Source organism: Myotis myotis, unplaced genomic scaffold (assembly GCF_014108235.1).
Source record: "Myotis myotis isolate mMyoMyo1 unplaced genomic scaffold, mMyoMyo1.p scaffold_m19_p_9, whole genome shotgun sequence".
NCBI classification, from domain to species: Eukaryota; Metazoa; Chordata; class Mammalia; order Chiroptera; family Vespertilionidae; genus Myotis; species Myotis myotis.
In genome coordinates this window covers 61,795,789-61,820,011 of record NW_023416401.1, presented here as the reverse complement: position 1 = coordinate 61,820,011, position 24,223 = coordinate 61,795,789, and the positions used below count along the sequence as shown (strand labels likewise).

Sequence of the window (24,223 nt, the reverse complement as noted above, 5' to 3'; positions counted from 1 at the left end):
GATAGGGGCGACCAGGATATCAGGGTAGGGCACGTTGGGGAGACTGTGCTGGCAGGGGAGGGCAGTTGTCGGTGACCGGGCTGGCATGGAGGGCAATTTGAGGATGACTGGGCTGCCAGGGGAGCAGTTAGGCGTCATTCAGCCTGGAAGGGGAGTGGTAAAGAGCAAGTGGGCCAGCAGGGGAGCAGTTAGGCATCCATCAGGCTGGAAGGGGAATGGTAAGAGGATGAGCAGACTGGCAGGCAAAAGAGTTTACGGACAATCAGGCAGGAAAGTGGTTGGGAACCAGCAGTCCTGGTTGTGAGAAGGATGTCCAACTGCCCAGTGGGATGGGGCCTAAAAGGGCAGTTGGACATCTCCCGAGGGGTACCAGATTGGACAGGGTGCAGTCTGGGCTGAAGGACACACACCCTTTTCCTGAGCACGAATTTCGTGCACCAGGCCTCTAGTATTGTAATAACTTTGTATGGAGTCAGGTGGATACAAGACTTATTGAAGGGATCACTTCATAAATTATAAATGTCTGACCACTATGCTATACACCTGAAACTAATATAAAATAATATTGAAGGTCAACCATATTGAAAATATTTTTAATTTAAAAATTAAATTTTATTCAAAGTAAATATCTTCACACCCCAAGCTCTAAAGAGAGGTCCATTCACATAACTCTCCCACACACCTCGTTGCTATAAATCTTATCTTGTCCTTTCTGAGACCCTGACCAACCCACCAGTCAGCCCATTATCACTGTCCATGAATTACTGTGGATCCATACCTTAGGCCATCCCTCTTTCTCTGGGAAGGATTTTCCTTACTCACTGTCACATCTCAGGGCCGCTCTAACCAGGCTGTTCATGCAGCACTTCTGGCTGGTGCCGGCATCATGCAAACCACTCCACACACGCTCTGGCTTCTTCCCCCTCTGTTCACTAACATAAGCACTCCCTGTGACCCCGTGAGTGTGCGATGAAAGACAGGCAGTAAAGCACGCACCCTAGGCATCTAAGCCACCTGGCTCTGTAGTTTGTTTATGCTTTGCAGACCTTAAGTCCCAGTTTTGAACATATCATTTCTATCTAACATTGGGGTGCTTCTTGACAGGGCTCAGATAATATATTTAATTGATGAGAAATTTAAATCTCATGAATTCAGTTTTTCAAAAGCTTATTAAAATTAATGTTACCAATACTTCTAATATGTGAAGCCTTTGAAAGTCTGAATCTCTGGTCTGTAGTTTCTGCTGTTCGGAATTCATGGTGCCTTGTTGCCTTGCGTGCTTTCTTATCTGTGCATTTGAGTCCTGACCTCCGGAACTACCTCTTCTTTACTTCTGTCAGGTATCTTCGGCAGTACTGTTGGGACACCTTTAAACTAAATCATCAGCTGGATTTTATTTTATTTCTTTATTTTAGAATGTATTACATATGTCTCCTTTTCCCCCTTTGAACTCTGCAAACAGCAGAATGACCATCAGGACGACTTTCCGGATGAAGCCAGGGCTGCGAAATCCTACTCTTGCATTAATTTCATGCATCGGGCCTCTAGTAAATAAATAATTTCATTAAGAATGGGCAAAGAGTCAGTGAAAGATAAATACCACATGATCTCGCTCATTTGTGGAATATAAAGAACATTATAAACTGTTGAACAAAAATAGATACAGAGGCAAAGAAGCATCGAACAGACTGTCAAACTACAGCAGGAAGGCAGGGGAGGTTTGGGGGGTAAGAGATCAACCAAAGGACTTGTATGCATGCATAGAAGCATAACGAATGGACACAAGTCACTGGGGGGAGCGGGGGGAAGGGCAAGTGCCAGGAGGTAAAGGAGGCCGGGGGCAAGTCGATGGGGGGGGGGGGGGAAGAGGAGACATATGTACTACTATTTATAATACCTTAAACAATAAAATATAATATTAGAGAACTAAAAAAAAAAAGAAAAGAAAAAAATAGAATGGGCTAAGAAATTGAATAGACATTTTCCCAAAGATATACAAATGGTCAACATAAACGTGAAAAATCAACATCAATAATCATTAGGGAAATTCAAATAAAAACCACAGTGAGATATCACCTCTCATGTGTTCGAATGGCTGTTACCAAGAAGACAAACAACAAGAAAGGTTGTCGAGAATGTGGAAAAAAGGGAACCCTTGGGCACTGTTAGCGGGACTGTAAATTGGTTCACTCACTGTGGAAAACAAGATGAAGGGTCCTCAAAAAATTACAAATATACCCACTTCCAGGTATGTATTCAAAAGAAATGAAAACAGGGTATCAAAGGGATATGTGCACTTCCATGTTTATTGCAGTATTATCCACAAGAGCCAACATATGGAAACAACCTACCCATCAAGGAATTGATGGATAAAGAAAATGTGATGTACACATACAATGAAGTATTAGTCAGCCATGAGAAAGAAGGAAATCATGCCATTAGCAACCACATAAGTGGACCCTGAGGACAGTATGCTAAGTGAGAGAAGGTAGAGAAAGACAAGTGTTATGTGACATCACCTATCTGTGGAATCCAAAAAAAGTCACACTTGTAAAAACAGAGTAAAATGGTGGTTCCCAGGGGCTGGGGCTGGGGAAACAGGAATGCTGCTTAAGGGTACAAACCTGCAGCTACCAGATGAATAAGTCTTGGAGAGGGTGCAGGCTAGGCAAGGGGACTCCAACCCAGCAGGGGGGTTAGTGAGGGATGACCAAATCACTGAGCAGCAGGCTACGTGGGGTGACCAGGCCAGCAGGGGGGTTAGTGAGAGATGACCAAACTATTGAACAGCAGGCTGCATGGGGTGACCAGGCCAGCAGGGGGGGCAGTAACGAGCAGCCAAATGACCAAATAGAAGGCTGCATGGGGCAACCAGGCAGGCAGGGGGGAGGGCAGTTAGAGACAACCAGGCCAGCAACGGGTGCAGTTGACGGTGACCAGGCCAGCAGAAGGAGCTGTGAGGGGTGACCAAGCCAGCAGAGGGAGCAGTTGGGGGCAACCAGGCTGGCAAGGGGGGGGGGGGGGAGCAGTCAGGGGCAGGCTGTTGGGAGTGACCAGGCCAGCAAGGCGGAGCAGTTAGGGGAGATCAGGTAAACAGGCAGAGGTGGTTAGGGGTGATTAGGCTGGCAGGGGGGCCAGTTAGGGGCGATCAGGCAGGCAGGAAGGTGTGCAGTTAGGAGCCAATGGTCCTGGATCTGAGAGGGATGTCCGACTGCCAGTTTAGGCCCGATCCCCTGAATTGGAGAGGGTGCAGGCTAGGCAAGGGGACTCCACCCCAGTGCAAAAATTTCGTGCACCTGGCCTTTAGTATATAATAATCAAGCTTGATAAGAGATTATATTTTAATAATTCCCACCACAAAAAAAGAAAGGAGAATTATGTGACTTAGTAGAGGTGCTAACTATTGCTACAATGGCAAGCATATGACGATATATAAATGTATCAAATCAACATGTTGTATGCCTTAAATTTACACAATGATATATGTCAAACATATTTCAATTAAAAATAAACACTTCTATAAACAAACAAACTTCTGGCTGATGTCTTGCTCTACAATGGGGGCAGGCCACACCTAGAGAAATCCTTCCTCTTCCTTTGTTTAAGGACTACACAACACAGACAATCTGGTTGACTTGCAAGCTCCATGGCCTTCTTGTATTGACCCAAGCTCTGGTTATATGTGGCAATCCGAGTACCTGTATAGACGGCAGCGGAGCCCTGCTTGGTAATACTTGCTTTGAGGATATGTGTTAGGGGAGAAGTAACAACTGACCTCCCCTTCAGGCATGGTCCCTCCCAACAACCCTCCCCTGCTGGCCTAATTGCCAACAACTGCCCTCCCCTGCCAGCCTTCTTGTGGCGAACATCTTGTATACCTATGGGGATGGCCATCTTTGACCACATTGGGACAGCCAGCTTGTGTGTTCAAGTATGGTCAATTTGCATATTACTCTTTTATTAGATAGGATATTTATATTGATTTCAGAGAGGAAGGGAGAGGAAGAGGGAGAGAGATAAAAACATCAATGATGAGAAGATATCATTGATTGGCTACCTCCTGCACATCTCTTAATGGGGATAGAGCCTGAAACCCAGGAATGAGCCCTTGACTGGAATTGAATTGGGACCTTTCAGTCCGCAGGCCAACGCTCTATGCACTGAGCCAAACCAGCTAGGGCAGGAGGGTGCATTTCTGATGACTGCATAACATCCCACTTTGAGTCCTATTATCAATTCTCTACCCCAATTCTCCAGCAAACCAGCTCTATTAGCTTGGGCAAGTGACTTTCCCAGTGGACACCAATGTAAGATTTTTGGACTATAGATTGACATGTGTCTTATTTCCACAAACCTTCACTAGAATGTGCTTTGTGCCTTGGGGTTCAAAAATGAGAGATACAGTCCTTATTCTCAGGAATCTCACATCCAGTGGGGGCACACACACAAGTAAATAGACACTTTAAAAGCAGGCATATGCCAGGGTGGGAGGGACTGTGAGCAGAGAAGGCAGGTCCCCTATGAGAGGTCTAGGGAAGCCAGGGGGGAGGCCACTCTTCATATCTCCAAACACACTCTGAAGGCCTGTGACTTCTAATCATCTGCTTGACCTCCAGGGCCTGTATCAGATGCTCAATCAGTGTGCCAGCCAATAGACTGCTGTTCCACACGAATTAGCTTTCATCTGTTCAGTCTAGTGCCCAGAGAGGACAATAAAACTCCAGTTCAGATTCACACTGTACAAAGTGTTCTGGACTCCCGGATCCACTGCCGCCTACTTCCCAAGGACCATGAAACTCCTGCTTCTGACTCTCACTGTCCTTGTGTTCCTACCACAAGTGATCCCAGGTAATCAGAACCCCAGGAAACTCCACACATGGAGGTAGAAGGGCCTCTGGCCCTGGAAATTCCAAGGTGTTACTGTACCCCTCATCCCGGGCAGCTCCCTGGTTCTCTCCCTTGGGACCCTGTCCCCAGCAGGTGTAGAACCTAAGGGTAGGACAAGCCCTTCCTTACTAGACAGAGGCAACCCCACCAGCCAGAGTTGTCTTTGGGAAAATTCCAAATTGCCACCTACGGAACCAGATGGGAGTTAACTGCTTCCGTTCTCTCTCCAGCTTGTGTCAGCTCTTGGAAATGATTCCTAGAGCCCACTTTTCTGTTTTCTTGGTCCTAAACATCCAGTTGTAGCTGTAAGTGAAGTGTTTGTTTTTTTTCATATTCTAGAATTTGGCAAACAGGTCAGAAAATATCTGCAGAACTGTATTGAAATAGAGCAATGAAAGTCTAGGGTTTAATATCACTGCTTTTTAAAGTTTATCTAGAGTCACGCCCAGACCTGTGAAAATGCTCCTGAAGGGACCTGAATAGTCTCTTATTCAAAGTTCTCCGCTTCCTCCTGTGTTGTATATTTCTCAAGATACATTTCAATGTATGAACAAAGTCATATAGAAATGAACCTATGTTTCTGTTCTATAAAAAAGTAACATGTGCCCCGCGATGGTGGCTCTGTTGTGTTTGAGCATCGACCTATGAACTAGGAGGCCCGATTCCCGGTCAGGGCACATGCCCAGGTTGGGGGCTCAATTCCCAGTGGGGGGTGTGCTGAAGGCAACTGATCAATGATTCTCTCTCCTCATTGATGTTTCTATCTCTCTCTCCCTTCCTCTCTGAAATAATATATATATATATATATACTTTAAAAATAAAATGCTATATACATGGTTATGCAGCATTCTCCTTTCACTTCATAATGTTTTGTGACCATCTTTCCATGTCACCACCTAAAGATCTGACTTATTCTTTGTGAAATTCCACTGTATGATAATTTATGTAAAGTCATTTGGGAATTTTCTGATTTTCTAACAACACATCAGTGAACGTACTTATTAAGTATCCATTCATACTTGGACAAGGATTTATATAGAATAGATTCCTTGAGGTCAAAGGTCAGGGTAAAAGTAAGTGTAAAGTATTTTATTCCACGAAGTCCTCCCTTACAGATCTTTCAAGACACTGCCAGTGGAAATTGTTAGCTGTTAGGGTTTTGAGTATTTTTTCAGTCTGTGTGGGATTGGTGGTGTCTGCTTTCAGTTCTCAAGGAGGTGTTGAGACTAGGAAAGAGACAGAGGTGCAAGATTTTGTAAAAGCAATCCTCGGATCATGGAAACTCAGAGCATGTGGTAGAGAAGGAAATATTACACTTTCTGGGGTTTCAAGTCTGACTGTTCTGGTAGGAGATATAAATTTGGGGCAATCTTCTTGGAGAGAGTAGTTCAGATGATAAAAGGAGCATAAAGTCTTCATGCTTTATCCTGGACAGCCCTTACACGTGAGGAAGAAGAACAAAAACCAGTGACACTGACAGGGACAGGGAACATTCATACCTCTCACCAGTAGCGCACAAGACTTGCCATGTCACCACAATCCCCCCAACACTCAGCATGTTACCAGTCTGATGGCTAGGCCATAGTACCCGTGGTTTTCAATGGCATTTCTCTTCTCCTCTGATCAAAATATCCGAGTGGCTTCCTTCAATGACTTGCAAGACCTTCTGTGATCTCAACCTCCATTATGTTTCTTCAATTATTTCCACAGAACTCATTGTGCAGTCACCACAGCCACCTTATTCTTGTGCAAAATCTCTGGGCCTTGGGCTTCTCTGCCTGGTGCACTCTTTCCCCAGTGAATCTCATAGCTCACTCACTTCCTTCTCAATGAGCTCTTTTATTTCTTCCCTTCCAATCACAAACTTTGTACTGGGGACCGAACCCACAACCTGGGTATGTGCCTTGATGAGGAAGTGAACCGGCATCTTTTTTGTGCACGGGACGATGCTCAACCAACTGAGCCACACTGGCCAGAGAAGCAGTTCTTTATTTTTGTATATTATTCCCTAGTCATCTTTAGTAACTGGGCATATTATCCCCGAATCTGTCATGAACTATCTATGGATTGTGCCCAGGATATGTCTGTTCTTACTGAACAAAAATACTGATCTAAACAAATTCAACCTTGCCTTGGTGGTTTCGTTAAAGTTCTTCCCCATTCTTATGTCTCAAAGGAAATCTCTGACATTATCTTCCAATAACTTTTTAGCTTTGCCTTTCATGTTTAGATCTTTAAGACACCAACCGGAATGTGTAAAGCCACTTTTCATTTTTCTCATGGAGTGAACCAGGCTTCCCAAGACCGTGTGCGAAATAATTGATGCTTTCTCCATTGCTATTGCATATAAAGTTCCTGTTTAAGCATGTATCTATTTCAAACTGTCTATTTTACTTGTTCTACTAGCTTACTTGTTCTTGTAACTATGCTTTATTTTTTGTAACAGACTTTATAGTCTGTCAGTATTTAGAAGGACAAGCCTTTGTCTCCCTTTTTTAAAAAAAAAAATTATTTTATTGTTTAAGGTATTACAAATAGCAGTACATATGTGTCCTTCCCCCCCCCCCATTGACATCCTTCTGGGCGCCCCTACCTTACCCCCCGGCACTTGTTCTCCCCCTTCCCCACCCCATCTTCGTGTCTTGCGTCCATTGGTTATGCTTATATGCATGCATACAAGTCCTTCAGTTGTCTTGCTTTTTTAAAAAACTAAATCTTAGCTCTTGTGGTCTTTATGTTTATTACAAACTTTAAAATAAAATAATCAAGTCTCTCAAAAAAAATCCCACTGGGATTTTGATTAACATTGCATGACATTTATGGATTAATGGAGGGGAAAGTGAACATATATAATACTTAAGGCGCTTTATCCAAGATCACATTTTTCTGTTAGAGTTTTAAGACATATCCCATAGAGGTCTTAGATATCCTTCACATTTAAGATACTTCATACCTATGCTATCTATTTTAATTTCTAGTTAGTTATTGTTGGTGTCGAGAAGTGCTATTGATTCTTTTAATGTAATATTGCATCTGACATAATTACTGAACTCATATTTATTATAAGAATTTGTTAGATCCTTTTCAATATTATAATCATAATTGCTAGAGTGGATGATAATTTTATCTCTTCCCCTCCAATCCTGATACTTCTGTTTCCTTTTGTCTTTTCCTTTAAACACTGACAAGGTCCACCACTATTATTTTAAAGAATAGCAATAATAGAGAGTATTTTTATTTTTCTGACCTCTTTGGATATTAGTTTCTTCATTAAATAATGTTAGCGTTAGAATTTGATGCATAACCTTTACCAAATTAAGAAAATTCCCTCTATTCATGCTTTGCATAGAATTTTCATCATAAATAAGCATTGAAGTAAATCAAATAATTTGTCTGTATTAAATAACGTAATTCTATTATTTATCTCCTTAATTCTGTAAAGGTAGTGAATGTCATTAAAATATTTTCTAATGTTGGATTGTTACAGAAGACCAGAGAAAAACCAAGCAACACTTAGAGGGAGTTACATTTTATTATGTGCAGGCCCAGAGAAAAATGTGTCTTCCAAATTTTGGGCCCCCAAACATGGAGGAAACTGTCTCTATTTATACTTTTTCCAGTCCTTTGTCTCCCAAATTGGGAATGAGACTTCCGGGCCTTCTGGGAAAGAAGCCCTCGTGCTGGAGGGGACCATGAGACCAGCCCTGAGCTTGTAGCCATGGTCTAATTATGACCCATGAAGTTGGTATGAGATGTCAAATAGGCAGGCATGCTTGTAAAATCGTCTTTCCCTTTATTATTCAGTCTTTCCTGTGAAGAAATGCTGGCAACAAGACGGGCGCTGCAGGAAAAGCTGCGATGCTAAGGAAGAGATAAAACCAGGATGTAAATACCGATTCGGTCAAGTCTGCTGTGTTCTCAGAAATAACGTCCAGGAGGAAGGGATCGTTCACAAGGTGCCTATGCCACCTCCCACACCAGAATATTTTCTTAACACAGCTCCTATGGATTACATTGTAACAGTGCCGCCCAACTATAGACCTGCGTTCAATATTTACAGAGATACAGAAAATGAACTGTCTGACCAGGCATCGGAAACTGAGGTGACTCTCCCACCAGTTCGTTAAAGCTCATGCTTCCTCCCGGCTGTCACTCACCCGTCCTCAGAGTGCTGGACTAAGGCATACAGATAAAGTATTTGAAAATACCGGTGACACACTCTGCCTTCCATCAATGTGTAACTCTAGATTAAAACAACCGCTGTGTGAGGAAGCCACAACTCCCCAGTACTGTCAGTGATAAACTCCTCAGCACTTTTCCTGAAACGTCCAATTATTCCCATGACAAGTTTGAGCCATCTGTCTGCTGGTGACTTACCGTATGTGCAGCCTTAAGCCTTAGTTAAGTGTTCCAGCCTTAATCTTCCCACGAGTCCTCTGTCTTCTTAACGAGCGGTTTGGGAAACCAGAGGCATCCCTTCTGTCGGTCCTGCCCCTAGATGGCGGCATAAGTTGTCACAATCACATTCTAAATCCTTGCATGTATGAGAGTGGTGTTTAGAACACTAAGTTTTCTGTACGGCAGCAGAAGCCTCAGGTGAAGGCTAACTCTGGCTCCAGACCCCGGTGTCATCACCCACTGTGGGAAACCGGCCCACGTGTGAGCCCGAAGGACTCCTTTCCCCCAGCTGCTTCAAGGTTGGAATAGAAACTGTTGAAAGGCTGGCCTCACAGGCACATTTCTGTGACCGCACTTGGATCACACATGGACATCTGCATGTAGGCCTCATAATGGTGGGTGAAGGAGGGGCCATTTTGTGAACCTGGCTACTGAGGACTTCGTTTGTCTTTCTGATGGCATACAAATATCAAGTTCAAGTTGGTTTTTACAAAATAGTTGGGGGGTTGGAAAGTGCTTCATAGGGAATATAATCAATAATATTGTAATAACTTTGTATGGTCTCAGGTGGATACTAGACTTATTGAGGAGATCACTTCATAAATTATAAATGTCTAACCACTGTGCTGTACACCTGAAACTAATCCTATCTAATAAAAGAGTAATATGCAAATTAACCATTACTTTGTGTTAAAGATGGTGGCACCCACAGCCAATAAGGAGAAAATATGCAAATTGATGTGACAAAGATGGCGGTGCCAACTGGAGCCACGGAGCCGGTGGAGAGCAGGCAGGACACCAAGCCTGGCCAGAGAGCGGGAGAGAGGGCCATGGAGCCACCCAATCTCTCCCCGCATCCAGTCGAATTGAGTCTGTCATGCCACAAAATGGAACACCCCGAGCTGCTGCCTGCAGGTGGGAAGCTAGTGGGGCTGGGGTATGGATGCAGGGGCCTCAGAGCTGGACCACCCAGCCTCCAGCATGCTCTCTGTTGGAGGCATCCAGCTGCAGACCTCCGACCCCATTAAGTGGCTCAGTGGTGGGGTGGAAAGCGACCTGGGAGGGTGAGGAAATGAAACTTGGGGCTGGCACCACGGGTTCAGTCCCCATGACCTTCCGCTCCAAGGATAATGCTGTGCTCCCTCACCTCATGCCAAGAGATAAATGTGGATTTGCAAAGGGACAGGCCCCGAGGAGCTTTAGCTGGGGGACGAGAGGAGATACTCACTTCTGACACCCCCACCCTTTGCTTTAAGCCTGCATTCTCCTTCCCTAATACATGTTGCTTGAAGTACACAATGGTTTGTGTTTAGACATGAGATAAATGTGGGGAAAGCAAAGTTTTGTTCTTTATAACACAAGAGTCTGGAGTCTTTGAAGGGCCTCTCTCTCTCTCTTACACACACACACACACACACACACACACACACACACACACTCACTCCTTCCTCCCCTCTTCCCTGGCCTGGTGAATCTTCATGCAGAAAGTTAATCCTAGCTCTTCAGAATCCACCCTCGCTGGAGTGGCCTCTGTTTTGTTTTGTTTTTTTTTTCTCTCACAAAGTTTCTTTCTAACCTCTAAACTGGGAGTCGGACATCCCCCAAGGGGTCCTGGATTGCAAGAGGGCACAGGCCAGGCTGAGGGACCCCCTCTTGTGCATGAATCTTTGTGCATCGGGCCTCTACTATAAAATAATATTGAATGTCATCCATAATTGAAAATTTTTTAATTTAAAAATTAAATGTTTTTCAAGTCAAATATCTTCACACCCCAAGTTCTTCAGAGAGGTCCATTCACATAACTCTCCCACACACCTCGTTGCTATAAATCTTATCTTGTCCTTTCTGAGACCCTGACCAACCCACCAGTCAGCCCATTATCACTGTCCATGAATTACTGTGGATCCATACCTTAGGCCATCCCTCTTTCTCTGGGAAGGATTTTCCTTACTCACTGTCACATCTCAGGGCCGCTCTAACCAGGCTGTTCATGCAGCACTTCTGGCTGGTGCCGGCATCATGCAAACCACTCCACACACGCTCTGGCTTCTTCCTCCTCTGTTCACTAACATAAGCACTCCCTGTGTCCCCATGAGTGTGCGATGAAAGACGGGCAGTAAAGCACACACCCTAGGCTTCTAAGCCCCCTGGTTCTGCAGGTTATTTATGCTTTGCAGACCTTAAGTCCCAGTTTTGAACATATCATTTCTATCTAACATTGGGGTGCTTCATGACAGGACTCATATAATACTTAATTGATGAGAAATTTAAATCTCATGAATTCATTTTTTCAAAAGCTTATTAAAATTAATGTTACTAATACTTCTAATATGTGAAGCCTTTGAAAGTCTAAATCTCTGGTCTGTAGTTTCTGCTGTCTGAATTCATGGTGCCTTGTTGCCTTGAGTGCTTTCTGATCTGTGCATTTTTCTTGGAATTTTATCTGAGTAAGTTAATTGAGTCCTGACCTCCGGAACTACCTCTTCTTTACTTCTGTCAGGTATCTTCGGCAGTACTGTTGGGACAACTTTAAACTAAATCATCAGCTGGATTTTATTTTAATTCTTTTTTTTTAAATATATTTTATTGATTTTTTACAGAGAGGAAGGGAGAGATAGAGAATTAGAAACATCGATGAGAGAGAAACATCGATCAGCTGCCTCCTGCACACCTCCCACTGGGGATGTGCCCGCAACCCAGGTACATGCCCTTGACCGGAATCGAACCTGGGGCCCTTCAGTCCGCAGGCCGACGCTCTATCCACTGAGCCAAACCGGTTTCGGCTATTTTTAATTCTTTATTTTTGAAAGTATTGCATATGTCTCCTTTTCCCCCCATTGACCTCTCCCAGCCTGCCCCTGCCCTCCAGCACTGACAGGCCTTCACCCCCCTTTTGTCTGCGTCCATTGGTTATGCTTATATGCATGCATACAAGTCCTTTGGTTGATCTGTTACCCTCCACCCTCCACCCTCCCCTGCCTTCCCTCTGAGGTTTGATGGTCTGCCTGATGCTACTATGTCTCTGGCTCTATTTTTGTTCATCAGTTTATGTTGTTCATTATAGTCCACAAATGAGTGAGATTATGTGATACCTATCTTTCTCTGACTGGCTTATTTCACTTAGCATAATATCAGCTGGATTTTCCCCCCCAGACCATCATTATACCATGAGTTTAGGCTAAGAGACTATGTGAAAGCCAGCTTGCAGTTCTAAATTCTTAATGGAGGTGTTTTTTCTACATACTGAGTACAAAGATTCAAGACCAGGCAATTGTCCTTGAAACATCTGGTGAAGGAGGAATGTTGTGTCTGTTTTATCTTACATAGCATATGTAACACACTCAGGACTGAGGTTTATGTAGAAGTCTCCTATCACACTCAGTTTTTCAGACCCTAGGCACTGTCTCCTCTCCCCCGCCTTCCACCTCTCCCCTGGCCAAAGCCATGGAAACCAAAGCTCAAGTTCACTTGATTAGCAAATGATTCAGTTATTGCCCTCAGAAAAATACCTAGTTTCTCTTGACTATCATTCTTTGCTCTTTTTGCAAGGTCAAGGATTCCTAAGAAGTTGTTTTGTATCATTCAATTAAGTTATTTTAGATTTAGATAATTCCATGGGAGGGGTAATTTGGGTTTTTAGACCATTATTCTTCCAGAAACAAAGGTCAGAACCAACATTTTTCTCCAGACCCTAAGCTTTGCTGTTGTGAGAAGATGGGTGGAAGCAAGGAAGAAAGAAGAAAATCATCAAAGGATAAAATTATCACTCAGTGTCTGAAACCAAAATGATGAAATGACCAGTTTCTTAAATAAAGTCATGCTGGTCGGGCATGGGCTCAATTCAGCAGAGCAAAGAGCTGAACTTATACAACATTTGGGGGAAGCACCTTAGAGAGGTGGTGCTGGTTACAGATGTGGAGGCGGGATGACGACAACTTAGAAGTATGTACACTGAGGTGAACCCAGAGCCACCTGACTGGCTTTCAAAGCATGATGCTGTCCTTGATAATTTGGCTTTCTGAAGTGTGTTCACTGAAGCAAGTTCCACTGGTCAATGTGAGAGGTTTAAAACCATTCGAGGAATTTACTTGTTATCATGGCTATAAAACTGTCAGTCTTTTTCTAGGAATGTGAAGAGTTTTTATTCTCACAAGAGAATAGAAACTTCAGGGGAATGTATGAGACAAATGACAGAGGAACTCCAGAAGATAATGAAGAAGGAACAGCCCAAAAGTTAGGAGGAAAACAGAAAGACGTCACAGAAGCCAACCAAGTTAAGGCTTTCAAGGAGGGAATGAACTAGGGTTGAAAATGCTACCAAGAGGCAGAGTAAGATATTAGTTGAGCAAGATCCATAAACTTTCAAAAAGGAGTCCCATTGATCACCTTGGCCGGAGCCAGTTCAATAGAACAATAAGCACAAAAACAAACTGTACCAAGTTGCGGAGAGGCAGAGAAACAGAGACAAGACATATAACTTTCCTTTTGACAAAATGTGGAACTAAAGATAGAGAAAGAAATAAGATATCAGTGGAGGTAAGACAGAAAGAGCAAAATTAGAATGTTACCTTAAAAAGCTAGTGTTGGTTGTAAGTAGGGCCACACGCCACTTAGATTTTCAGGAATTAAAAGACCTTAATCATCAAAAAGAACAACAGCATTCAATGTTCCAGTTTCTTCCCCGATAATTACCTAACTTGAAACCTTGCCAACTTATTCCACATTTCAGCAGCTGGTGAGGAAGTTCTTCCACGGGCTAAGACAGATTTGTCTACAAGACCTTCACCCACTGTCCTATGGATATATTTCACTAGTTCTGGTCTCCCTCTGAAATCTACATAGCACGGATAAGGTCATAGTTCTGCCTAAACCCTCAGCCTTCCCTCAATGAATTCGAGTACATTCTCTCCCTATCTTCACTGACTTATCTAGATTTTTTCGTTTCTTGTCCCTGGTTTTTTGCCTTCTCTGTCACAGGACTGGATCCAGAAAAGGTGGGGAGGCCGATATCTCGTCATGCAAAACCCAATCTCACCGTGATGTGCAATAGAGGAGAGACAAGGGTATCAGGTGCATGACTTTTAATGAGGGGTATTAACAGCAGGCTGAGGATGGCGATCACCAGCTCTCAGGATATTTTTGGCCAGCGGGTCTCTCTGCTCCATTCACGTTTGTCCTCTTTGCTGAAAAGGTTTATCTTCATGTAGGGTTGGAGGCAGCATGTTTTATAATTTCTGCAATAGAGGTAGGGATGCTCAGCCTTTCTGCAAGATGCTCTACAGATTCCCGTGTTGCCCATGCATCGGAGGGTGTGTTGTCTACCTGACCAAAAACAAACAAACAAACAAATGTGAGAGGTTTGTTAACAGATAGTTAATTCCCACTTACTAGTAGCAGTAACAGAGATACAATGAGCCAGGGAGCGCAGTAAAAACCCAAAAGGGCTAAAACAACAGTGAGAGAGCATCGTCGGAAGGACCAAACCTGGAACGCTGAAAACACGGAATTCTGGCAGGAATGTGGAGCTCGGAACTCTCATACTTTGCTGGTGGGGATGAAGAGCGGTACAGGCACTTTGAACGATAGTTTGGTGGTTTCTTGGAAAACTAAACATACTCTTACCCTACGAACTAGCAATTGTATTTCTTGGTATTTACCCAAAGGACTTGAAAGCGAATGTCCATGCAAAAATCTGCACACACAGGAGTTTATAGTGACTTTACTCATGATCCCCCAAATTTGGAAGCAAACAAGATGCCCTTCAGTGTGTGAATAAATAAACTCCGGTACTTCCCGATAATGGAATATTATTTAGCACTAAAAAGAAATGAGCTATCCAACCATGAACAGGCATAAAGAAAGCTTAAATGCATATCGCTAAGTGCAAGAAATCAATCTGAGAAGGCTACATAATGTATGATTTCAACTACATGATATTCTAGAAAAGGCAAAACTATGGAGACAATAAAAAGAGTAGTTGTCATGGGTTGGGGTGGGGTAGAGATGAATAGGTGGAGCACAGAGGATTTGGGTGGCAGTGAAAATACTCTCTATGATACCATAATTATGGATTCGTGTCATTATACATTTGTCCAAATCCATAGATGTACAACACCAGGAGCGAGCCATATGTAAACTACAGGCTTTGGGTGGTTATGATGTGTTGATGTAAGTTCATCAATCATAACAAATGGTCACTCTGGTGGGATATGTTAATAACAGGAGAGGCTGTGCCTAAGTAGGAGCAGAAAGTATAGGAGAAACCTCTGTGCCTCCTTCTCAATTTTGCTGTGAACTTAACACCAGTCTAAAAAAAATAGTATTTTTTTAAAAGGAATCCCTTCAAAATTAAATAAAGCTGCTATGAACATTCATCTGCACGTTTTTAAAACTACATTTTTATTTCTCTGGAATAAATGCCCAAGAGTACACTTGGTGGGTAGTATGGTGAGTATATTTTTGTGTTTTTTGTTTTGTTTTGTTTTAAGAAACTGCCAATCTATTTTCCATAGCAGTCGTATCATTTAACATTCTCACCAGCAATGTATAAAAGACCCAGTTTCTCTGCATCCTTGCCAACATTTAGTGTTGCTACTATTTTTAATTTCCGCTATTCTAATAAGTATGTAATGGAATCTCATTGTGACCTTAATTTGCATTCTCTAATTGCTATGATGTTGAACATCTTTCACGTGCTTATTTGCCTGCCATCTGTGTATCCTCTTCAATTAAATATCTTTTCGAGTCTTCCTTCTAATTGGACTGTTTGTTTTCTACTGTTGAGTTGTGAGAGTTGCCTATATCATCTAGATAAAGTCCTTTGTCAAATATGTGGTTTGTCAATATTTCTCCCCGTCTGTAATTTGTCTTTTCATCTATCTTTTTCGCAGGGCCTCTCCCAGAGTAAAAGTTTTAACTTTTGATTAAGTCCAATTCATCGATTCTTTTTTTTTTTTTTTTATGGATTGTGCTTTTCACCTACATCTGAAAGTTTTTTCCCATGTTTTCTTCTAGAAGTTTTATACTTTTACATTTAAATTTAAATCTGTGATCCATTTTTGTTTAATCCTTTGTATAAGTTTTGAGGTTTAGATTGGGGTGTTTGTGATTTTTGTTTGTGTGTGTGTGTTTAGTTTTGTTTTTTTGTTTTGCCTACAAATTCCAAGTGCTCCAGCACCATCTGTTGAAAAGGATATCTTTCTTCCATTGAATTGTTTTGCCCACTTGTAAAAAATCAGTGGGTGGTACTTGTGTGGGGCTCTTTCTGGGTTTTCTATTCTGTTCCATTGATCTATCTGTCTACCTCTCCACCAATATTAGTATCTTGATTACTTTAGCTATGTAAGTCTTGAAATCTGTTAACATGACTCCTCCAACTTTATTGTTCTTTTTCAAATTTGTTTTAGTTATTCTCATGTCCCATAGACCTCGGACAAGAATCAAAGATGAGCCCTAGCTGGTTTGGCTCAGTGGATAGTGTTGGCCTGCAGATGAAAGGGTCCCAGTTTCAATTCCGGTCAAGGACATGTACATCCTCCCCAGGGAGGGCTCGTGCAGGAGGCAATCAATCAATGTTTCTCTCACATCGATGTTCCTCTCAGTCTTTCCCTCTCTCTTCCACTCTCCCTAAAAATCAATGGAAAAATATTCCCAGGTGAGGATTAACCTCCCCCACCCCCGCCGCCAAAAAAAAGACTCAAATTCTTCATCTAAGTATCAAATGCAACTTAGATGATGGGTACTGGTGCACAGAACAGAGGCTGGATTGAGGTTCAGCTACCTCAGCAGCCCCATGTATAAGTCCAAGGAAAGGTCCAGGGCAGGTGCCAGTCTACCCTGCTTTGGGCTCACAATACTCTTGTAACTGTCAGGTCAACCTCCTTCCCCAAAGGAGTTTGCTACCCACTGCCAATGTTTCTACCCACCTTCCCAACTCTCAGACAAACCTGTTTCAAACCTTTCCCCTGGAGAAAGGCCATAGCACCCAGTAAAATAATGGCACCCAGAGTAAAATAATGGTACAAATTAGCCATTTGTACCCACCTCCCGATCCACTTTTGGTTTCAGATATGCATTTGTCATTCATCTATTCATTCACTCAGGACACACTCGCTAAGTGGCACCTGTGCTAAGCACTGGGCTTGGCCTCAGACCTGCAGACATAAATAAAATGCCTGGTAGGTGTGTGTTCGGGGGATTGGGGGGAAGGGGGCAGTGCCTGAAGTAATTACACAAGAACGTGATGTGAACCATACCTGCTTAATAGTGACACTTTGTGAAGCCGATCAGAACTCACTTTGAATCCCTGTTCTATCTTAATCTTTTGTGACACTCCTGCCGAAGGATGCACACACAGTGAGCCCCCCCTCCAGGGGTGGATCTAAGGAAAGGTCCACACAGTCCCTGGAAGCAGGCGTGGGGGCTCTTTGGGTAGGAAATTGCAGGTCCCAGCTACCCTGGCTAATGCACCGGGTATGAATCAGGGTGGGATCTTTTCTGGGTGGAGGGATCAGAGGACCACGGCCTCAGTATGTTTGGCTCTGGCTGGCAGTGTGAGGAGGGCTGCAGAGCAGCTCACGGGCCTTGCTCAAGTTGGTTCTTACTCATCAGTTAATTTGCTCTCAAAACACATAGATTTCCCGGTGTGGGAGGTGGTCTGAGGAGAGCCCAAGGAGTCCCCAGGACACAGCCGTAACACTGGGGGGTCCTGGGGCAAATGCAAATGGAGGCTCATAAATCATATGTCTGAATATTTAACAGTTATAAATCAAGCTAACAAACAGAATAAATAAAAGATATCCCCTTGCCCTTTATGAAATTGCCCTTCGTGATCACCTGAAAGGTCAGATCTGAATTTACAGTCCTTGGATTCTTCAGGGTCCCATGCAGGAGCATGGAAGATGGAGGAGCTGGCTCAGGCCATGGCCCGCCTCTCTCCTCGTCCATCCCGCCTCTCTCCCAGCTCTGCCCCATGCTGCAAGGATTCTCACATGCACAGACATGGACACCCAAGCCCGAACATCCAAGCTCTGCCACAGACCCTGACACTCCTCCTGCCTAAGGATCCGCAAACAGTGAGCCCCACTCTCCAGGGGTGGACCTAGAAAAGGCTCACACAGTCCCTGAAAGCAGGCCCGGGGGTTCTTTGGGCAGGAAATTGCAGGTCCCACCTACTCAAATCACAGTCTAGGAAGCGGGGTGGGGTCGCATGGGGAGTCCACGGTTCCTAGGCAGATATATCTCTCTTGCCCCCCGTTAACCCCTCAGCCCATGGGAAGGGACTTAGCTGGAGGAAGCCTAGAGTAAGATCAGGATTAGAGAAGGGGGTCTCTCTCTCCAGAGTCTGAGGGTGGAAATACTGAACTGAGAGGAAACTGTCTCCATGGATCAGAGTGCACTCCTCCGTCTCTCTGTCACGCACCACGCTTTACAGAACACTCCGTCCCCTGCGCTCACTGCCCAGAACACTGCGCTGCTGGTTCTCCCGTCAGATAAATGAAGCCTGGAGAATGGGCTTAGGATACCAATGCCTGGAAGACACCTCTAGAATCTTCTCTCTTCCCACTCAGAGTTCTTGAATGTTCCCCGTGGGTGGGCCTTCTCTTTGTTCAAATGAAACAGGCCTTTATGTCCCTCAGAGTCTAACACCATTGGAAGACACACAGCACATATTCATTCCTTAAACGCCTTAAATCAGCGAGCAGCCGCAGCAACTAGCGTTTACGGACAACGTCCTACGGACAGGGCACCGTTCTTTGCGTTTTCTCATTCCATTCCCACCCAATCTTACAGGCGTCTGTCATTCCAATCTTACAGGCGTCTGTCATTCCAATCTTACAGGCAGGGGAGCCGGCATTCCGAGAGGTCAGAGAGCCTGACAGTAGCAGGTGGCAGAGCTGAGGTGAATGAATGAATAACTGAGTCCATGAGAGAATGTAAATAATGAATAATAGAGGCATTTATAAATCAGTAAATGCATGTACTTTATCTTTTTTAGTACTTAGAAACTTTCGGGTCCTTGGGGCTGTGGGCTCTTGAGCCTCCAAAGGCATCTCAGTCCACTTACCCAGAAATCCAAGGATTTGGCTCTATTCAGTCCCTGTCCACCCCCAGTCCATTCACCCCCCGAATGGACCAACTCTCCCAGCAGCCCAAGGCTTCTCCCACTCCCTAGGTATCTGCTGTGTCTTTAAATCTCGGATTTCCATGTGTGCTGCTCGGTCCACTCCTGACCCAATACCCCTGCCTGCAGCTGGAAGATGAGGAACCATCCTCCAAACTGTAATCATCACTCCACCGCTGTGGCCCGGCCTCGGTGGGGTCTCTCTGCTACCTATTGACCCCTCCCGGGCCATCTCCTCACCCTCAGTCCACCTGGAGCATCATGTCTCATGATTGACAGGCACGTTAAACAGATTTGCGAGTTTTAATGGGATGTGTAAACTAACAAACTTGAAGCAAAGTCATTTCAACCCACAATTTCCATTTATCTTCCAATTCTGTGTCCAGGTCTGGGCTTAGGTATTTTTGGTTTTCTGGTCAGCTTAGGAGTGGTCCAGGGGAACAGTCCATGAATTGTTACTGGTTCCATTGTTAAGTAACGACTAAGGATACAGCACCGTTTACGGTTTGAGCAGCGTAGGACGTTCTCTTCATCATCTTTACACATCAACCGGCATTTTCCATTCATCCAACAGTCTGCCACTCGCTCTAGGAACAACCGTGTTAGTATCCTTCAAGGGGAGAGACCATAGGAAGCATAGAAGGACGGGGAAAGGGAAGGGAGAGGGTTGAGTCAGTAATGCTGGAGCCAGTCCCAGGAAAGGAGAGAAGAGACCTTAAAAGGGGAAAGAACTGAGACAATTGTTTCAAAATTGGGAATGGCAAGGTGTGTTTTTTTAAAGCCTTTTTTAGACACCCCGCCCTTCTCTCTTCCTATCCCCCAACCTCCTACTCCTAATTTTGGGATCAATTGCTGCCAATGGCACTAATGGAGCTTGGGGATGACGGAAAAAGGTCAAAAAAACAACAACAACACCTATAATATTAGGGGATTTCCAGCCACATTTCAACAGATCTGGCTCTTTATCAATAGTCTAGCCCTATCTAACTTAAGCTCAACAAGCCTCAGCTCCAGCTACAACCCAATCTGCAATTCTCCTTGACCCCATATTCACCCATTTCAAACTCAAAACCCAGCCCAATCTTAATTAGAACTCTCAGACTTACCCAGCTCAATGCCCCTTGGTCCCCAACTCCAAGCCAAACCCAAATCTAATCAAGTCACCAGCCTCAGTTCTGAGCAGTAGACCCTCACCAAGCTGAACCTCTAATAAACTTCCTGCACCATCCAGTACCAACTCCCAGTCTCAACCCAGCCCCCTTCTAACCCCCAACACCAGCCCCACTCACCCCAAATCCCATCTCCTCTCCAGCCCACCCCAAACATCAGCGAAGCCCAACTCCTTACCTCCTGCTCACCTGTATCTTCCCTCTCTCACTCCAACCCTAAGGTCTTTCTCCCCCATCACAACTCACCCCCAGCCTTCACTCTAGTCTCCCAACTCCCCCAAAAGTCCTCAACCTACACCAAGCATGTCAAACTCGCAGCTCGCCGACCGCATGCCTCGTTTATTTGGCCCGTGTTAGCCTTTGAGTTTGACATGTTTGACCTACACCCAACCCTTCACTCCTGAGCCTGGTCCCAAGATCCCACCAGAATACTATCCTGCCTTTAAGTGCCAGATGCTCCAAACATCTTTCTTCCCCTCACTTTGACAAAGAAGCATCAGGGAGAGGTGTAGACATGAGATGATTATGGGAAGGCCTCCCAAAGCCGCATGAAATGAGGACAAGCTTCCGATGCTGCCCACATGAGGAGGAAGGGGAAGCAGGGAAGTTCATGACCGGGATCCCAGATACTTGAGAGAGACCCACGCTACCTGATACCACTGGCTGGACGGCCAGGAGAATGACAAGCAGGAATAGAGCCTTCATGACTGGCAGGTCACCAGAGAAGCAGGCTGCTGTGTTGCCGGGGATGGAAAGAATTCTCTGCCACCGGGATGAGCCTCGTTTTTATCGGCAGTGCCGTGGGCAGCGGAGTGTAGCAGGAGAAGGTTTATATGAGGTCAGCCAGGCCAGAGGACAGTGTGTAGCAGATGCGGCAGCAAAGCACAGGATGAGCGCGTGGGGGACTGGCCAGCGCCCGTGCCCAGTGGCTTTCCCTCCTGCAAGGAAACGGCTGTGTGAGACCCACAGGGAATTATTTAGTTAATATGTAAATGCACATCAAGAAACATTTACTTTAAAGAACAAAAACATTCACGGCTTCCTTTTTAAATTAATTACTTGATCGTCGACACATTCTCTGCTTTCTAACAAAAAGATACACATACGTATCCTTTCTGAACCTTGGCATGGCTCGTCTCATGCCATGCCCAGTCCAGGGAGTTTGTTCTTCCTGTAACGTCGCCCCTTCGGACCCCGCCCGCCCCCTCGTGCCCCCCCTCGCCCCCCCTCGCCCCCCCCCCCCCCCCCCCCCTGGCTGGCTTGTGCTCAGCATTCAGTCTCCTCCCAAGCGTCACCTGCTCGGAGAGGCGTTCCGGTGCTCCCGCCTGCAGCCGCTCTGTAGCACAATAACTTGTTTTGTAACCTTCAAAGATTTATCCATTTTTGTTTTGTTTTGTTTTTACATGTTTCGTCTTCGTCTCTCCCATCAGAATGTCAGAAATTTGCCTTGGCATCCCAGCGCCCGTCACATCAGCTGGTATTAGTATGTGTAACTAGAGTATAACTGAGATATTAATTCAACTGTTTTAACCAGTATTTTTTCCCCCAATGATTCCCAAAGACAAACCCTGGTTTCTTTCTCATGTGAAAGTCTGGACAAGCAGTTCCGAGCAGCGGCATCACCATTCAGCAGGAGCGTGGTTCCTTCTGGCTGGATGCTTGGCCAGCCTCACAGGCAGCTCCCCTGGACGATCCGGGAGGGCGGCTCCATCCCTACCATCAAGTCCCCATGGCAGCCATCGGGGAGGACAGAGGAGGGGGACAGCCATCGGGGGAGGACAGAGTGCACACCTTTCCCCGCCAGGGCCCCACTGGGAATCGGCACACATCAGTCACTTCCACTTCAGGACATTGGCCCGGCTCATGCAGTTAGTTGGCCACACCTAGCTGCAAGGTAGGCTGGAAATCTTCCCTTTATTCTGGGCAACCATGGCTGGTTAAATTCAGGGGTCATCTCACTAAGAAGGGGAAGACAGTTACTGAAGAACAGCTCGAACTCTCTGACACACCTGGCACATGGCAGGTACCGCATACGCATGTGTAGGCAGAGTAAATGACCGGCATTTAGTGAGGCTCTGAGAAGTGTTCTAGGGGGTCCTAGGGTGTAGAGAGAATGGGAATCGTACCCCTTCCGCTGAGCTTCTGAAAAAGCTGGGTAAGGGCTGGGCCTCAGGTGGAACTTAAGATACTTTGAGAGGAGACAAAGAAAGAATGTTAGAACCCTGAAATACTAGAATTGGAGAATAGGTTTTAGTGTCAGACAGATTGGATTTGAGTGTTGGCCCTGACACTTGGTAGCTGTTGACCTTGAGTGAGGTAAATTGTCCAAGCTTCCTCTGAGGAAATACAAATCATAACTGTACCTGATGGGGTAACCTATGTAAACTGTCTAGTCCCTGACACATAGTTGGTGGTGAATCGTTATCAACTGTTCTTATTGTTGTTTTTCATTATTTTTATTATTGTCATCCTCATATTTATCATTATCTTCAGAACAATCCTCAGAAGCAGAAATCATAAGCCTTCAACTCACACATGAAAAAACTGAGACTTTGGGGAAGTGAGCTGCTCAAGGGCCTCCTGGCAGGGAGAAGAATGGAGAATAGAAAGCAGATTTCCATAGCGAAAGGTCAGGACTGGTCAGTAAGCAGCTGTAGCTGTGAATATTGGTGACAGAAGGGGAAACATTGAGGCAGGTGAGGCAGACACTAAATCATCATGGGAGCGAATCGAACCTGCAACCTGGGTATGTGCCCTGACCAGGAATCGAACCGGTGACCTTTCGGTGCACAGGGCAACACTCAACCAACTGAGCCACACCAGCCAGGGTAGATGTTGTTTTTTTTCCCAGAAAAATCACTTGGACAGCTGGTACTGAAGATAATTACCAGGGTGAGGGAGATTGGTACAGAAGTTGCTTCTCTCTCGGGAGAAATGACAAGGCCTGGACTGTAGCTGACAGAGCATACACATAAAGGGTGTGAGAAGAAAAACATCACTATAAGCTGGACCCCTCAGAGGAGAAACCTCCCCGACCACAGTAACCAGCTAACGAGATCTGACTCTCTGCTAGGTTTGGTGAGTATTTCACAGGTAAAGTCTCCTCTCAGTCTCACACCCACCAGAAAGAGTTTTCCCCATTGTGCTGATTTGAAAACTAAAGTTCAGAAGAGTTAACATTTTGCCCAGGTAACCATTTGAGGCATCCAAGATTTTATGTCAAACAGATCTGAATTCAAATCCTGTCTCTGCTACCTCTGTGGCTGCTGTAAATATTTATCTGTTTTGTTTTGTTTTGTTGTCTGCCTACCATCTGTCTCCACCTTCCCATTTTGGAGAAATCCCTTCACCATCGCAGTCTTGGGGAGGGGCAGTGCCGACTCTTAAAGTTCAAGTACTTGTTTTCCTGCCTCTCTTGCAGCTAGGATGTGAGCACATGGCAGAGGCTCAGCCAATCAGGTGCCCCCATTCTGTGTTTGTTTTTTTAAAATCAGAGGCTCATAATTCCAGGAAACAGGAACAGTGGAGGATTTATTTCAGCAAAAGAGCCCGCAGTGATATCCAGTGTCCAGAGGCAGCAGGGAAGCAGAGCAAGCAGAAGTGGAGCTCAGGGTCCCAAGCAAGAGGGTTTGGTGGCAACTGTATC

The 24,223-nt window shown here is 44.8% G+C and overlaps 1 protein-coding gene across 1 annotated transcript; it reads right to left on the bottom strand.

Moving 5' to 3' along the window:
• Nucleotides 1–14,351: 14,351 nt before the first annotated feature.
• LOC118662668 (beta-defensin 119-like) lies at nucleotides 14,352–21,282 on the bottom strand. Its single transcript, XM_036321308.1, has 2 exons — nucleotides 21,228–21,282; nucleotides 14,352–14,607 (listed from the first exon to the last, which is right to left on the bottom strand). Exons 1-2 carry the CDS (start codon nucleotides 21,280–21,282, stop codon nucleotides 14,414–14,416), a joined length of 249 nt encoding a protein of 82 aa, XP_036177201.1. The 3' UTR covers nucleotides 14,352–14,413.
• Between the last annotated feature and the right edge of the window lie 2,941 nt (nucleotides 21,283–24,223).